This window comes from Misgurnus anguillicaudatus, chromosome 14 (genome assembly GCF_027580225.2).
Source record: "Misgurnus anguillicaudatus chromosome 14, ASM2758022v2, whole genome shotgun sequence".
NCBI classification, from domain to species: Eukaryota; Metazoa; Chordata; class Actinopteri; order Cypriniformes; family Cobitidae; genus Misgurnus; species Misgurnus anguillicaudatus.
Window position 1 is genome coordinate 25,890,866 of NC_073350.2, and position 16,281 is coordinate 25,907,146.

At 39.4% G+C, this 16,281-nt stretch overlaps 1 protein-coding gene across 1 annotated transcript in view; it reads left to right on the forward strand.

The window, feature by feature from the left end:
• LOC129427329 (signal-induced proliferation-associated 1 like 2) overlaps positions 1–16,281 on the forward strand; it is a 77,579-nt gene that overhangs the window by 38,286 nt on the left and 23,012 nt on the right. The window contains exons 3-9 of the mRNA XM_055183737.2: positions 108–235; positions 1,381–1,569; positions 4,512–4,686; positions 4,972–5,075; positions 7,034–7,191; positions 7,979–8,564; positions 11,992–12,266. Coding sequence (XP_055039712.2) covers positions 108–235; positions 1,381–1,569; positions 4,512–4,686; positions 4,972–5,075; positions 7,034–7,191; positions 7,979–8,564; positions 11,992–12,266 — 1,615 coding nt within the window. The remainder of the gene's footprint in view (positions 1–107; positions 236–1,380; positions 1,570–4,511; positions 4,687–4,971; positions 5,076–7,033; positions 7,192–7,978; positions 8,565–11,991; positions 12,267–16,281) is intronic.

Genomic DNA, 16,281 nt, shown 5'->3' on the forward strand with positions numbered 1-16,281 from the left:
TGTAATAGAGATATATTGTCTTACCAAGTATAAAAGTTAGTACGTAAGTATGAATTTTTTGTTGCTATAACTTTTCTTGGACCCGATCCCAATCTATTTTCTTTCAGAGCACCAAAACTACTTTGGTGTTGATGAAAACTTGGGGCCGGTGGCAGTGAGCATCCGGAGAGAGAAACTGGAGGAGGGAAAGGATGGACCACAGTATAATTATAGAGTCATCTTCAGAACCAGCGAGGTAGGATGGCATCTATCAAACCCCTTTGTTAACACACACCGGATCTCTGTAGATCCATTAACAGATTAAAGCAAACATAAAAAAACGTATCATAGCTATTAAATGACACAAAAGTGCATATGTGTATTTTAATCTGTCTGTCTTATAATTCAGTGTACCTTCATACAAGTATTAGTACAAGGCCAGCTCATCTAAGCAAGCAAGATTTATACAAAAAATCTAATTTGAGAAATCTTGATTTTTAAAAAATGCATTAAATCTCAATTAGTTTTTTCATCCGCTGCGGAGAAATTAAATAAAAATTTTAATAAACTGAGAGCAACTTTTTGCATGCATTTCATCAGAAAATAAGTGGACTTGCCATTAATTTATCATTTATTTTCACCTTCCTCTTAAGTGCATTTTCCAAAGCATTTACATAATTACCAATCCTCTAGTAATGCCTAAGTAACGGCATTGATTGCTTTAAAAACTAACTCTAGATGGATGTTATCTATGGCATTATGAATTTTTGATGTGTATGGTAATATCAGTTACTTAACTGTACTACATAATTCTCATCATACCAGTGACGTTACAACGGTCTCAACAAGTATGGCTTTTAAAATGGCAAGAGGTCTTTCATGTGCAGTTTGCCAGAGATTTTCCTAAGCGTGACTGTATAGTTTGCTGAACTTGCGTTTGGGCGTACAATGGCTCTCTTGCTAAAAGCCAAAGCGTTACTTCAGCATCCACTGCAGTTAGTTGAGCTCAATTATTCATTGTGAAGGTTGGCACGGCATGTAGCTGCATTCAACACTGTTGCAGGGGCAGTTTTTAGGAAAGCCTTACTATTTTTGAGACGGATAAAATGGTTTTTCCATATATTTCCATATGCATGAATGATTGAAAATGAATTTGTTCTTCAAAAACTGTCTGGTTTATTTACTTTTGTTTACATGCATATTGGTGATGGCATCCTGAACTGGACCTGTCACAAAATATACTCCTCAGATTTTTTTTTTTGTCACGTTGACAGTAAACATTTTGGACACTGAGGTTTTTTAAATTCATTGAATTTGCCACGTTGGGTTAGTTTAGCCAGGCATTTAAAATATTGACTATTTCTTATGTCAATCTTCACTTACCTCCCTCATCTTCCTCAGCTCACCACCTTAAGAGGGTCAATCCTGGAGGATGCCGTCCCCTCAACAGCAAAACACGGGACGTCCCGCGGTCTCCCTGTCAAAGAGGTCCTGGAGTATGTGGTTCCTGAGTTGAACATTCAATGTCTCAGACTGGCCATCAGCACCCCCAAAGTCCCAGAACAGCTGCTGAAACTGGATCAACAGGGGGTGAGTTCTGTATTGGAGCAGGTTTTGTTTTTTTTCACATGTTGACCGTGTTGATTGTAATTTTAGTTTGTAATTACTTAAATGATTTAAATAATTGTGCTCCAAAATTATCCTACTACCATTTTGGGAGTGAAAGACAGTTCGGCTAACACAAAGTGACAGAGAAAGAAACATTCATTCTTGAGGATGATTCATAGCATGCTGTGTACAGTATTATGAACCGTACATGTCCGCAAAGGCTTGTAATTACTAAGACATAATAAAATGGAGGTAACGTCAATTATATCCTTTATACGTCCTATTTGCTTAGAGTTTTAATATGTACTGATAAAAAACAGAAACAGATGTTTTAAACCTCTGCTGATGATGTGACATCCTTAAAAGCTATTGTTCATCTGAAACGTTGGCAAGACCGAGCTTGTAAAGCGTTTTTTTCTCCTTTTTTCGGGCAAGGTGCCGATCAGGTGCTGATGGCTTTCCGTTTAACAGTTTAAATTGCTGGTGCATCAGTGTTTTACCAAAAGTACCTCTTTAAAGCAACAACAGGATCTCATTACTTATTGACAGACTTGGACCTGCACATCTCAGATGCTAGTAAAACCATGAGATGAGCAGCTTTGTCCGTAAATTGATTGAGCAGAATTTGAGAAGCAGTAAAGGGCTTGATCGATATCGCAGGCATATGACAGCCAGAGGAAAAAATTCTCCTGAGTAACCTTTCAAACAATGTATGCATTCAGAGAGGCTAGCTTTAAAATTAATGTCAGAATACTGGCATGTTGTTTTTATTTAATTAAGGTATTTAATGCCTATTTGTGAATTTGAGGAAGCTGCTTAGAAGGCAAATATAAAAAAAACTAGTATTACCATGACAACCACCTAGCCAAATATAATGGCCACTTGACCTGTCTGACACACTGCTATCTGTGACCAACAGTACTTGCAGTGAAAATAAAGGAAAATCATTGCCCCTCTTACATTTCTGTCATCCCTTTTGTCTGTTTCTTCATTTTGCCACCATACAGGCTCCGTGTCCCCCTCCCACACTTTTAAAATGTCTGCTTTTTTCCCTCCAGAGAAAGGTGGTGGCATTTTGTATGGCACAAAAGCCAAAGCAATTGTCAGAATAGCCCTAAAATTGCTTTTACTGTTTTTTTTTTAATATAGGGTGGTATGTGGGAAAAATGCCTGTGTAAAAAGTTTCAAATTGTCATCAGGAATCATGTATATATATCATGTTAATGTAGTATACTGTATGTAGGATTTTAGCATTTGTCAAAATAAATGACACCGTAATAGGGCCCAGTCATAATGTTTGCCTCACTGAACTCGAGTCTTTGCTTCTGTTGCTTCTTTTTTATTGGTCTCTGGCTGCTATGTGTGTCTCATACATAATGCAAAAGGGAAATCTGAGGCCCGTCTACATGTCATTATGGTCTTTTTATGTGTCAGGCTTTCCCGTAGATTGATAGCACTTAACGCGACTAGATGGCCACTTATGGCAGACAATGTATATTACTGTACTGTGAACATTTGCTTCAAGAGTGCTTTTTCATGATGTCATGCCATGGTTCATTTGAAAGCATGATAAATGAAGTAAATTTTTCTTTAAACTTGTGGGGTTATTGTTTAATTTTTTTGAGGAACTCCAGCAATAAAAATCTTTTCTGTTATGTAACAAAAAAAGATGAATGTACTGTCAGCCAGTTATTGCAACAACTAAGTAAACTCCAGGACAACGATGCAAATGTCGTCTTCTTCCACGCATTATCATACATACTTCACAGCTCTTCATTAATTCAGTTAATGAACATAAAATAGTTCTATAATGTTTCTATAATGTGACAAAATTGCTGAGTAAAAGTAGGTCAAATATACTGTTTAACAGTCCTTATAAAAATGTTTGAAAGCAGGATTGACCAATTAGAATGAACCCTTTCCCCACAAGCGCCAGCATTTTTCACGATTTTCAAAAAAATGTAATGCTTTCCAAAAAAAATCCTTAAAATATATAAACATACAATATATCAAATAAAAGAACAGACCCTCTGCTTTCAAACAAAAAAACGTTTTATTCTACCTTCATTAGTTATCTTTTAATCATCTCTCAAATATGAGTAGGTTTCTTTAAAAACACCTAATTTTGAGCAAAAACCTGAGATAATTCCATTTTTGTGAAGGACTTTTGATAGAGATCAGATTCAGAGCTATCCTAAAAACTTACAAGGACATACAGCTGTTTGCCTTAGGGCGATACTTACCCAGGATTTCCACCAAATGCGGAGAGGCTGCAGATCGGCTCTGCTGCATTACGGCTCCGCACTCCGTCGTCCGTCAATACCCACCAGTTCCGTATTTGTTGCAGAGCGGATGCATGCTGAAGTGAAGAGGACCCATTAGGTCTTGCAAATTCACGTGATCATACAGCGATATCTAGTTCTGTCTCCGCCCATTATGATGTTAATATATGAAGTTTTGCTGGACCAGCCCAGATCACAACACGAGATCTCGCAAATTCAGGTATGATCATGCGATATAGTCTTGGCTCTGCCCTGCGGAGCTGTCCGGCAAAAATAGAAGCACTGCGTATTTGTTCCGGAGGGCTGCGGATGGCCGGAGTTGTGATGGATTCGGAACGCAGTCAGTGGAAATACACACATTGACTTGAATGAAAACCGATTGACTCCGCCGCCGTTCCGCAGCTGTTCCGCAGACGGTGGAAATCCGGGGTTACAAGTTTTATAAGTTGCGAAAGACCTGGTGGACAATAGCGGTATTGCGGAAAGCCGAAAATACTCGTCATTGGCAGGAAAGTGTTTTCTCTTCGTTAATGGCAGGGAAAAAGTTAAGCATTCCATAGTGGTGTGTTTTAAAGGTTTTGCGGTTATGCATAACTAGCAAATACAGACTGGAACTAATCTTTAACCCTTTGTTATTTATAGCTGAGCTACCAGCACAAGGTGGGCATCCTGTACTGCCAGGCAGGCCAGAGCACAGAGGAAGAGATGTATAACAATGAAAGCGGTAGTCCCGCACTGGATGAGTTTCTCGACCTGATGGGTCAGAAGGTCCGACTGAAGGGCTTTAATAAGTTCAGGGCACAGCTGGACAACAAAAGTAAGTGCCTCTTACTAATAGTTTCATTTGATGCCTAAAATGTGAATGTTTGATCCCATTTGCTGATGTCAACAGTGAAGTCATTGCTTGGCTAGATCAGGTTCATTTCTAAAATGGGTTTTGCTAATACCACTATTGTTCTTGGACAGTTCATGTGTTTGTATATAGGCCAGTTTCTCATATTTAGTCATTTGAGTACATATTGAATCACAAATGTGTGTTTGTAATTGTGTTGTGTAATTTAGCAGTGCTTTGTATGTGATTATAATCTCATCTCCTAAACAGCGGACTCCACTGGCACACATTCTCTTTACACCACCTATAAAGACTTTGAGCTGATGTTTCATGTCTCTACAATGCTACCCTACACGCCCAACAACAGACAGCAAGTGAGTTTGACATATCACCTACTGACTTGTTTTTGTTCAAGTTAAATGAACTCTGTGACACTTAAAGCGATAGTTCAGTCGGATGAAAAACAATGGTGTCATCATTAACTCACCCTCTTTAATGGAGTTTCAATTCATTTGGCTAATAAATACATGTTTCACAGAACTACGAGAGTGAGTAACGATTGCAAAATTTTTATTTTAAACTGTACTGTTTCTTTAAGAGTTTAACATCTTAGGTCCCAAAATCATTTCGTCGTTATAAACACGAAAACATAGTCCAAGATAGACTTCTATTATTGCTGAATTATGCACACTTCAACGAGCACCTGTGCAAATGAGATTCAGATCCATGTGATCAGTTACTTCGTCCTCTTCACAGGCACTATGAACTCTTTCAGCCCCCGTCAGCTCTCTGTTCAAGTGCCTGGTCTTGATCTGTGCTTCTTTACAGACCTCACAGAACCCAGACCATTTGTCCTGCATCCTGCTAATTGTAAACACTTGAGCGGGCAGGCACGTTGTCATGGCAACCTTTCGAATACCCCTTCTTATCGAAAAAACGCTCCTTTTCCTGTTACCCAGACAAAGAACAGATTCAGTGTCTTAAGTAATTAGCAAGACATATCAAGGATGATTAATAGGAAGTGTGGAGTTTTTAAAGCATTTAAGATCTTAATGGCTGTTCTAATTTATTTGGTGAAGCAAATTTGAAAGATTTATTTCCTTTCTACGTTGTACTTTTCAATAGGCTGAACAATCCTAATAGAGTCTGTGGCAGATTAATTTACCACCGTAACAGCTTTTCATCAATGACTTCCTTAAATCCCTGCGCCTAGACAGAGCTCAGTCGGATCAAGAAATTGAGATGTGTGCTTTTTAAGGAAAGCTGTTTTCACAGAATGGGAAGTGTTGGAGCCCATTTGGTTGATTTGCCGGATTTGTCATTTTCTTTCCTTGGGATCCAGTTCTGATAGGGATAATCTGGCAACATAAAATGGTGAAGATTGTGTTAGTCTTTTGGTTCAGTACATTTCCTCTTTCTCGACATAAGCATAAGATATATACAGTAGACTAAAGCTAAACCTTTACATTTACATGTTACAGGGTTCCCACGGGTCTTTGAAATCCTTAAAAGTTTGTGAATCTGGGGAAAATAATTCAAGGCCCTAGGAAGTTTTTGAAAATATGCATACATAGATACAGGTCATTGAAAGTGCTTGAATCAATTTTATGCGAGAAGTTTTCTGGAAAAAAATCCGTATTATTCCCTGTGTAGTGTAGGATAATATCCTAAAATTTCTAGCCTTTTAACCACACGTGCTAAACTGTTTGCTTTACATCTTCTGTATGAGAATGTTGATTCATACTAAAATGCTTTTTTGCATAGTTGTGTTTGACACATGAAAACGTATCAGGTTACATATGTAACTGTTGTTCCCTGAAAAGGGAACGAGACGCTGTGTCTCCCTTGCCATACTTCCTGCGTCCCTGTAATGCCGTCTTTGGCAATATTTCAGATAGCGATATACTTCCCGGCTCTCATGTCACTCTGTCTTTGTCATTAAGCATCACCATTGGTTCAATTTGATATACACATTCAGATGCACTTACCCCTGGAAGTGTCCCCAAACTGTCACCACAGTGACGCAGCGCGAGTTCCCTCGAAAGGGAACTGTAACAATGTGTCTTAAAAGTTAACACAGTGTAACCTTGCTCTCACTTGAAATGTGTCTCCACATTTAGTCCTTGAATTTGAGGGTATTGGACCTGGAAAGTCCTTAAAAGGTCCTTGAATTTGAAGTTAACTAAGGTGTAGGAACCCTGATGTTAATTGATTGACATCTTACGTAGTTACATACAATGAAAATGACACTTAAGCCACACAAGTTCGTTGTATGACCTTCTGCTTTGGTTTCCAAAATGACTTGTTTCTTCTCTATTTTCCCTTTATTTAGCTAATGAGGAAGAGGCATATTGGGAATGACATTGTCACCATAATTTTCCAAGAACCTGGGGCTCTTCCCTTCACACCCCAAAACATACGGTCTCACTTTCAGCACATCTTCATCATCGTCAAAGTCCACAACCCCTGCACAGAGCATGTGTGCTACAGGTAAGAACACATAAACACTTAATCTGAAGAAATCATATGAAATACCGCACTTTTTTTAAGTCTGGCATATTTTGTTTTAGACGCATGATATAAGACGCATGACGTGATGGTTTGGCTTACATGTTTCTTTGCTTAACTAAATACTGATGCTCTGAAAGACGACCGGCTTTTTCTGACTAAATCCAATTTGCTAAATCAAAGATTTCATCTTGAGGATGCTAGACAAAGATGCTTTTCCAAATAGCTTGGTGACAGTCAGAGTTGACCTCTCCGAATGATAGAAAGGATTAAAGGATAAGATCGAAGGGAATTCAATTTCCAGTCTTATTTACTCTGTGTGCAACTCTTAAGCTTGTTCAGCGTAACGTTGCAGAGATGCCGAGGGAGCTTGGGAGCTATCTCAAAGGAAAATTGCCCGTTTCATCTTCTGAGCAGCACATCAGTGTGAAACTGCTGTGGTCGGATTTCAGAATCAATGTCTAAGTTTAAAGTCAAACTGAAAAACTGCCAAATGCATTGGCAGGTGTCAAACATCTATCTGTGTGGAAAAGATCTAGAGAGGTTTTTAAAATAGTTTTTTTATGAAATATATGCCATTATTTACACACCCTTATGTTGTTGTCTTGACAGGTTAAAGCTTAACCTTCAACTATTTTTGTGTGGCAAGAGCTGTGTGTCAATTCTTAAAAAGCTTTACTTTGTGGTCCATGGAAAAACATTTGTATTTGTGTTTGGTGCATTACTAAAAACGGCACTAATTTAATCCTATTCGTTTATGATCCAATAGTGTTGCAGTTGCCAGATCCAAAGATGTGCCTGCGTTTGGTCCTTCCATCCCCAAAGGAGTAATGTTCCCGAAGTCTGCCGTCTTTCGGGACTTCCTTTTGGCTAAGGTTATCAACGGAGAAAACTCGGCGCACAAGTCCGAGAAGTTCCGTGCCATGGCGACCCGTACCCGCCAGGAATATCTCAAAGACCTGGCCGAGAACTTTACCGGCGCCACGCCAGTGGACGCCTCAGGAGCAAAGTTCAGCTTCATCACCATCGGCGCCAAAAAGAAAGAACGCAGCCGGCCGAGGATCAACGCTCATCTGAACAGCACGGGTGCCATCACGTGGTCGGTGGTTGCCCGGGACAACAGCCAGTCCACCGATATCGGTTGTTTACTGGCTGTCTCTCGAGAGTTTGTGGTGCTTATCGAGGAAGCGTCCAAGGAAGTGGTGTTCAACTGTTATTGCAGGGACGTGATTGGCTGGAGCTCTTCTTCCATGGCGGGCAGAGTGAAGCTGTTTTACGAGCGTGGCGAATGCGTGGTGTTTTCCGTGCAGGACGGATGCCCAGAGGAAGTTCGAGAGGTCACGCAGCGATTAGAGGTATGTAAAAGATAAGCTCAAGTTTACTTTAAGCTGAAGCTTAGATCAAGCTTGACTTTATCTGCACTTAAGCAGTCGGTATTGGTATACAGGATCACATTTCTCTTTGGAGTATCTGCAGCTGCAATCTTAGGGGCTTAAGGGTCGCTGGATTAGCATTAGAAAGGTAAAAAAGATCATGTTAGAGCAGATTACCTTAGTTTACCTTTTTAGTCTACACTTTAAAAGATTTACTTTTGTTTAAATAAATTAATAATTTAACAAAAGAAAGAACAAAGTTTTTATTTCATCTCTTAAGACTCTGCAACCTCACTGTCACCTTAAAGGGACATATTGAAAATATGCTCATTTTCCAGCTCCCCTAGAGTTAAATATTTGATTTTTACCTTTTTGGAATCCATTCAGCTGATCTCCGGGTCTGGCGCTAGCACTTTTAGCATAGCTTAGCACAATCCATTGAATCAGATTAGACCATTAGCATCGCGCTAAAAAATAACCAAAGAGTTTTGATATTTTTCCTTTTTAAAACTTGACTCTTCTGAAGTACTAAGACCGACAGAAAATTAAAAGTTGTGATTTTCTTGTCCTATATGGCTAGAAACTATACTGGCGTAAAAGTAAAAATCTGATGCTAATGGTCTAATCAGATTCAATGGATTCTGCTAAGCTATGCTAAAAGTGTTAGCGCCAGACCCGGAGATCAGCTAAATGGATTCCAAAACGGTAAAAATCAAATGTTTAACTCTGGGGGAGCTGGAAAATTAGTTTATTTAAAAAAAAAAGTGGAATGTCCCTTTAAACTCTTCCTTATTTCCACAAGCCATTCTCAGTTGATCCAGACTGTTAGACTAGCTCTGTACAGTTTTGTAGGGGTTTTAATGAGTGTACATGCTGTTTGAAGGTATTACTATGGACTGCTGTGATGGATGCAGTTAGCATGTATGGCCGGTTTAGTCTGTGACACTGTAACACATAAAATATCTTATAAACACCTTTTAAATGTTGTTTATTGCATCGTATGGTTTGCTGTTGCCATCATAGCATTTGTGCAGTAGACTGTAGTTAGATTTTACAGGTTACAGTTGTTGATTGTTTTCATGCGAAATCTTCAAGGTAAAAGGCGTCAAGGTACACGAAAGCCATTTTAATAACAGTATACAGGTGTGGTTGATAAATATTTCAAGGATGCCTTTTTTATTAGGTAACATGGTTTCAAATAGCTTTATTGGTACTGTCAGTTGTTGAATAACAGATCATTAAAATGTTAAAAAACAAGATTATATTTCTTTTTAACCACCTTAAACCCATAAAGGCCTTTTGTTTTGCTTAAGGTGCTAAGAATGATGCCTTTGAGCTTTTAGTAGCTTTGCAAAGTAAGATCGCCTTACCCGTGGTTTCTCCCAAAACTTTGTTTTACAATAGGGGAGGGGGTGCGTGCAGAAGGCCTCAACTCATATATGAAACATGAGTTCGTTTTTGGTGTCATGTTCAGTGTATGGGAATCTGTGGTAGAATCTGTTACAAATCTGCTGGTATCTTTGTGTTATTTATGAGACCACCAGTCTGTTGAGTTGAGCCTTCCTATATTGATTTGACATCAGTTAATTTCACCCTTCGGAGACCAGCCGAGGCTTGACATATTAGGCCGTCAGCGGTCTTGCATACCTGCAGATGCGCAAAAAACCTTATGTACTGATAAAAGGAATATATAGATTGTAAGCCACTTTAAATTAAAAGGTACATTTTAAAGGGGACATTTCACAAGACTTTAAAATGTCAAATAAATCTGTCCCCAGAGTATGTATGTGAAGTTCTAGCTCAAAATACCATATGGATTATTTATTATAGCATGTTAAAGTCCTACTTTGTAGGTGTGAGCAAAAATGTGCCGTTTTTTGGGTGTGTCCTTTTAAATGCAAATGATTTGATCTCTACACTAAATGGCAGTGCCGTGGTTGTATAGTGCAGATTAAGGGGCGGTATTATTATAAGATCCCCTACTAACATCACAAGGGGAGCTTAATTTTTAATGACCTTATTTCACATGCTTCAGCGAATGTTTTACCAAAACTAAGTTACTGTTTTTTTTACATTTTCTAGGTTGATAGAAGCACTGGGGACCCAATTATAGCACTTACAGTAGCACTCAGATTTTCATGATATGTCCCTTTAAACATTTGATTCTTAAAGGGATAGTTCACCCAAAAATGAAAATAATGTCATTAATGACTTACCCTCACGTGGTTTCAAACTCGTAAGACCTCCGTTCATCTTCGGAACACAGTTTAAGATGTTTTATATTTAGTCCGAGAGCTTGTTGACCCTTCATTGAAAATCTATGTTCGGTTTACTGTCCATGTCCAGAAAGTTAATAAAAACATCATCAAAGTAGTCCATGTGACATCAGTGGGTCAATTTAAATGTATTGAAGCATCGAAAATAAATTTTGGTCCAAAAATAACAAAAATTATGACTTTATTCAGCATTGTCTTCTCTTCTGCGTCTGTTGTGAAGCGCATTTGCGAGACTATGTTCCTCTCATGTCGTTCCAAACTCGTAAGACCTCCGTTCATCTTCAGAACACAGTTTAAGATGTTTTAGATTTAGTCCGAGAGCTTGTTGACCCTTCACTGAAAATCTGCATACGGTATACTGGCCATGTCCAGAAAGTTAATAAAAACATCATCAAAGTAGTCCATGTGACATCAGTGGGTCAGTTAGATTGTGTTGAAGCATCAAAAATACATTTTAGTCCAAAAATAACAAAAATTACGCCCTTATTCAGCATTGTCTTCTCTTCCGAGTCTGTTGTGAAGCGCATGCGCGAAACTAAAGTCACGTGACTGCAGTGATGCAGATGACGTGTTATCCTCAGACATGTTTGTGAAGTTTTTTTTCTTCCTTAGACTGTAAACGAAGCCCAGGCGCACAAAAAAAAACAGCTGGGGCGCACCAGATAACACGTCAGCCGCGTCATACGTCATCCGCGTCACTGCAGTTACGTGACTTTAGTTTCGCGCATGCGCTTCACAACAGACTCGGAAGAGAAGACAATGCTGAATAAGGGCGTAATTTTTGTTATTTTTGGACTAAAATGTATTTTTGATGCTTCAACACAATCTAACTGACCCACTGATGTCACATGGACTACTTTGATGGTGTTTTTATTAACTTTCTGGACATGGCCAGTATACCGTATGCAGATTTTCAGTGAAGGGTCAACAAGCTCTCGGACTAAATCTAAAACATCTTAAACTGTGTTCTGAAGATGAACGGAGGTCTTACGAGTTTGGAACGACATGAGAGTAAGTCATTAATGACATTATTTTTCATTTTTGGGTAAACTATCCCTTTAAAGCTGTTTCAGATAGTTAAAGACTAATAATGAACCGTGCATCTGTTTAACCAATACTCATCATCTCCTTAGTTGGTCACAAGAGGCTGCGAGTCAATAGAGATGACCCTGCGCAGAAACGCCCTGGGTCAGCTGGGTTTCCATGTGAACTTTGAGGGCGTCGTTGCGGACGTGGAGCCTTTTGGGTTCGCCTGGCAGGCGGGACTTCGCCCAGGTTGCCGATTAGTGGAGATCTGCAGAGTTGCTGTCGGGACACTGTCTCATGAACAGATGATCGACCTTCTGCGAACCTCCACCCCTGTCACAGTGGTGGTCTTACAAGCACATGAGGATGGCACCCCTAGGAGGTATGGTTTCTATTTTGTCATTCTTTAGTTAATTTTTGACTTCAAAGATTTTTATTATTATTTTATTAAATGTTTTGATCCAATTGACAGTGTAAAATGAAGTTAAATATAAAATAAACATTTACATTACCAGATGGGTTACAGTAGCCTGACTACGTCAGACTTCGTACTTCCGCTAAATTTCATTACGCTTCTGTACTCAGTCTGAGATACCTCCCATTCAAACCGTTTTCCACCGGTCTCAAAACGACCGTCCAATCAACGAACAGAGGGCGGGCTGAGAGCCGTGACGTAGACGCTAAACGCCGAATCACGGTTGTAGTCTGTTGTGGACATGGAGACACAAGGTGTGTTCGACTTCATGCGGCGCCGCAAGAACCCCCAGCCGGATGACGTCAAAGCACCGCGAGAGCGACTTAAAGGAGATTCCTCCGTATGAGTTCGCAAATCGCTCTCGCGGTACTTTGACGTCATCCGGCTGAAGGTTCTTGCGGCGCCGCATGAAGTCGAACAAGCCTACAGACAGCTCTGTTGTGGAGAACCGGCACTTGCCAACTTAAACCCGAACAAGAAAAGTGTTTGTTAAACATTTGAATGGAGAGTATGTTGTTGCCTTACTCCCGACAAGTTTTTGGAAAAGTTTAATTTATCAACTTTACCGATCGTCAGCGAGAAACTGTGTGCAGCACAGCTTGACGTGCACAACGATCGAGAAATCATGGAAGGGAATTATATTGTTCACAGTTAATGGTGGAGGACGCGTGGGCAAGCATTCTTTGGTGACATTCCTGATTAACCAGAAAATAAGGTAGGGAGATTTAATTTACATATGGTTATGGTTGTCTGGTGGAAGAGTTTGAGAAGAGAGAGGGGCTTTCCTCCCGTTAGACGTGAGTGGAAAGCCACCGTAAGGATAGTGTTCAACTAGCTCTGGCCCGATTTACTTTACATAATCTGCAAAAGTCGTTCATAGCCATGTTAACTCTGGTATTTCGCTCGATGGGTTTGTTTTCACATCATACGTGTATTTTACAGCAGAGATTCGATGCGGCTGATCCGGCGCATAAAGCACATCATATCCAAATGTTATGTGTGATTGGCTTACGTTTAGACCAATGATTTTAAACTTCAGACAAGCCCCTCCCACGAGAAGGAAAACGATTGTCAATTATGCCCAGCCAGACTCTGTCTATGAAGCGAAGCAAAATAGCAGAGGATGGTATTACCAGGCTAGGGTTACAGACTACTTAGCGCAAATGAGGTACCACCAAGCTTTTTTATATAGACATATTATATAAACATAATCTGTTTTTCTGTCCTGGTTACATTTTACAAATACAGTCCTAGAAATTAAATCTTGGTTTATGGACAGATGGGCTGTACCAGTTTCTCTTCTGAGGTCACCTCCTGAGGAGAAGATTAATCCTCTCGGCATAATCTGTGAATGATATGACTATAGACCACTCATGGTTTTCTGAGCCACTGTGAAAACCACTTACAGAAACAGGCCTACAAATGTATGTGTCCCAGTTGAACTTCATCAAACATGAGCGTCATGTTCTGTTTGTTCATTTCAGAAGATCCAAGGGCTTAGTGAAAACATCTGAGGGCAGAGATTAAAGTGAACTGTCAATAACTGGATTGACTTGTATCTAGCCCTGTAAGGCATCATGCCAGAGATCTCGAGCACTCTGTGCCCTTTGTAAACAAGAACTTATAGGATCGCTTGCACTGAATGATTTAAAGTGCTGTATAGCTCTGTATCTCAGGGCAAGTCGTTTCTAGAAGGCTGTATTTAACAGAAACATGCCTGGACAAGTCAGGGTTGTATTTAGTTACTCTGCTGATATTGCACCGGGGCAAATAGTTTTGCAATAATATTTCAGTTGAAGGTCAGTAAACAATAGCTTCAGTGAGTGTTTGTTTAAATCATGTGACTTGTCAGGCAAAGGTGTGCTATTACTTTCTTAAACTATCTGTCTTGAGATTTATCAAACAAGTGAAAGCGATATCACCAAACAGTGAACGATGGACCCAAGCTTTAATTGAGAGCCATAAAATCAGTTTTAAAGTCCCCCTGTGGTGAAAATCAAGTTTTTATTTTTGTTTAAATGTCATGTGGTGTTTTAAAGGGATAGTTCGGCCAAAAACGATATTAAACCCATGATTTACTCACCCCCAAGCTGTCCGAGTTGCATATGTCCATCGTTTTTCAGACAAACACATTTTCGGATATTTTAGAAAATATTTTAGATCTTTCAGTTGATTAAATGTAATATTACGGGGTCCAGCCATAGTCCCGACCTTCAAGTCCAAAAAAAGTGCGTCCATCCTTCACAAATTAAATCCAAACGGCTCCAGGATGATAAACAAAGGTCTTCTGAGGGTAATCCGTGCGGTGTTGTTGTAGAAATATCCATATTTTAAATTTTATTAACGTAATTAACTACCTTCCGGTAGCGCCGCCATCTTAGTCTCATCCGCATTCAGGATGAGAGCTTACGCAGCGTACAGAGGTTTCTCTGCTGCTGCTCTGTCCCCCCCCCCCCCTCCGAATTTGTCATACGTCACTAAGAAAAGTGCGTACACTACGCTAATACTCTCTCCTGAGTCTAAGATGGCGGCGCTACCGGAAGGTAGTTAATTACGTTAATAAAATTTTACGTCATACGTTAACAATCATTTGTGTGTAGCCTATTTAAAACAACGGAAAGAATTAAGTTAACGTTAGCTGTTTTCATATCGTTAGTGTTGAGGGGTTAGTTATAACACACCGTTACAACTAACCCCGCTGGGCGAAAATATTTTCAAGCCTTCCAAAAAGGAGCTAAGAGCTGCAGACATATTTCAAAATGGTGCTATGTTTTAGTCAAGAAGACACTGATTAATATGACATTACATTGGTTTTGGTATCTTACACACCCAACTCAGAAACCGAAAAACGTATGATAAAAAATGTACTTACATGCCTACAAAACACTCTTTCATCAATAACTCTATGGAAAAATATTATATCTTCCAATAAATTTGCGGGAGACCGTCTTTCGACAGCGTGAAAACATTACGGGAAAAACAAATTGCTCAACCCTGTGCAACAATGTAAACGGTCGTGTTACAACTAACCCCTACTTTCTCAAAAAAAAAAGTTTTCCAAAGACAGTTTAAAATCGCATTGGTTTCCTATGTCACAAACATATAACCAATCACATCAACACAGTTCAACGAGTGAATCAGTACTTGGAGCCATAGATTTTATGGATGGATGCTGCATAGACTCGCCACTAAAACGATTGCAGCACTGCTGCTTTAGCTCTATTTCTGTGATGCTCACACTTAACCTGTTAACATCAGCGCTAAAAAATTAGTTCATGTATGCATTGTGTGAAACTTCACGTATGCACTACTCAATGTAGCATCTATTTACATATATATCTAGGTTCCAAGGTGGTGCTAAATAGTGGAGCCAGGGACTCATTTGCATTTTCATAAATCATCGTATACTAAATAGGCAAGCGTGTAGAGTAACATTCCAGCAGTTTTAAAGCTTAAAGAAATTACTGTCACAGGAAAAAGTTTTACATATGCTATTATGATTCTCAAAAATTAAACTACTGTACAAGTTGTCTGAAAGTGTGTGCACACTTCGTATTGCTGTGGTTTTTAGTAGGATTTTTTTTCATTTGTAGGGATTTTGTTAGTAGTTCTCAGTTACATGAATTTATGTGTGAGAGTCTAGGAGTGTGATATTCTTCATACAAGTATTTTTTAAGTACTGTATCTTATTGTGAAGTCTGTGAGATGCTCACTGAAGAGCTCTCATCTCATCCAGCTCTTTATTCGAGAAGATCACCAGAGGTTCTTGTTTCGGAAGTGCGTGCTTGTGTGCTTGAGGCAGAGAGGATCAGATTGGAAACACATCATTAACCATCAATGAATCCCAGCGACGTGGGCCAGCCTTGTGTTCGATTTATGTCGATTCTTTTGGTTTCTTTCTTGTTATCTCACTATCGCTCTC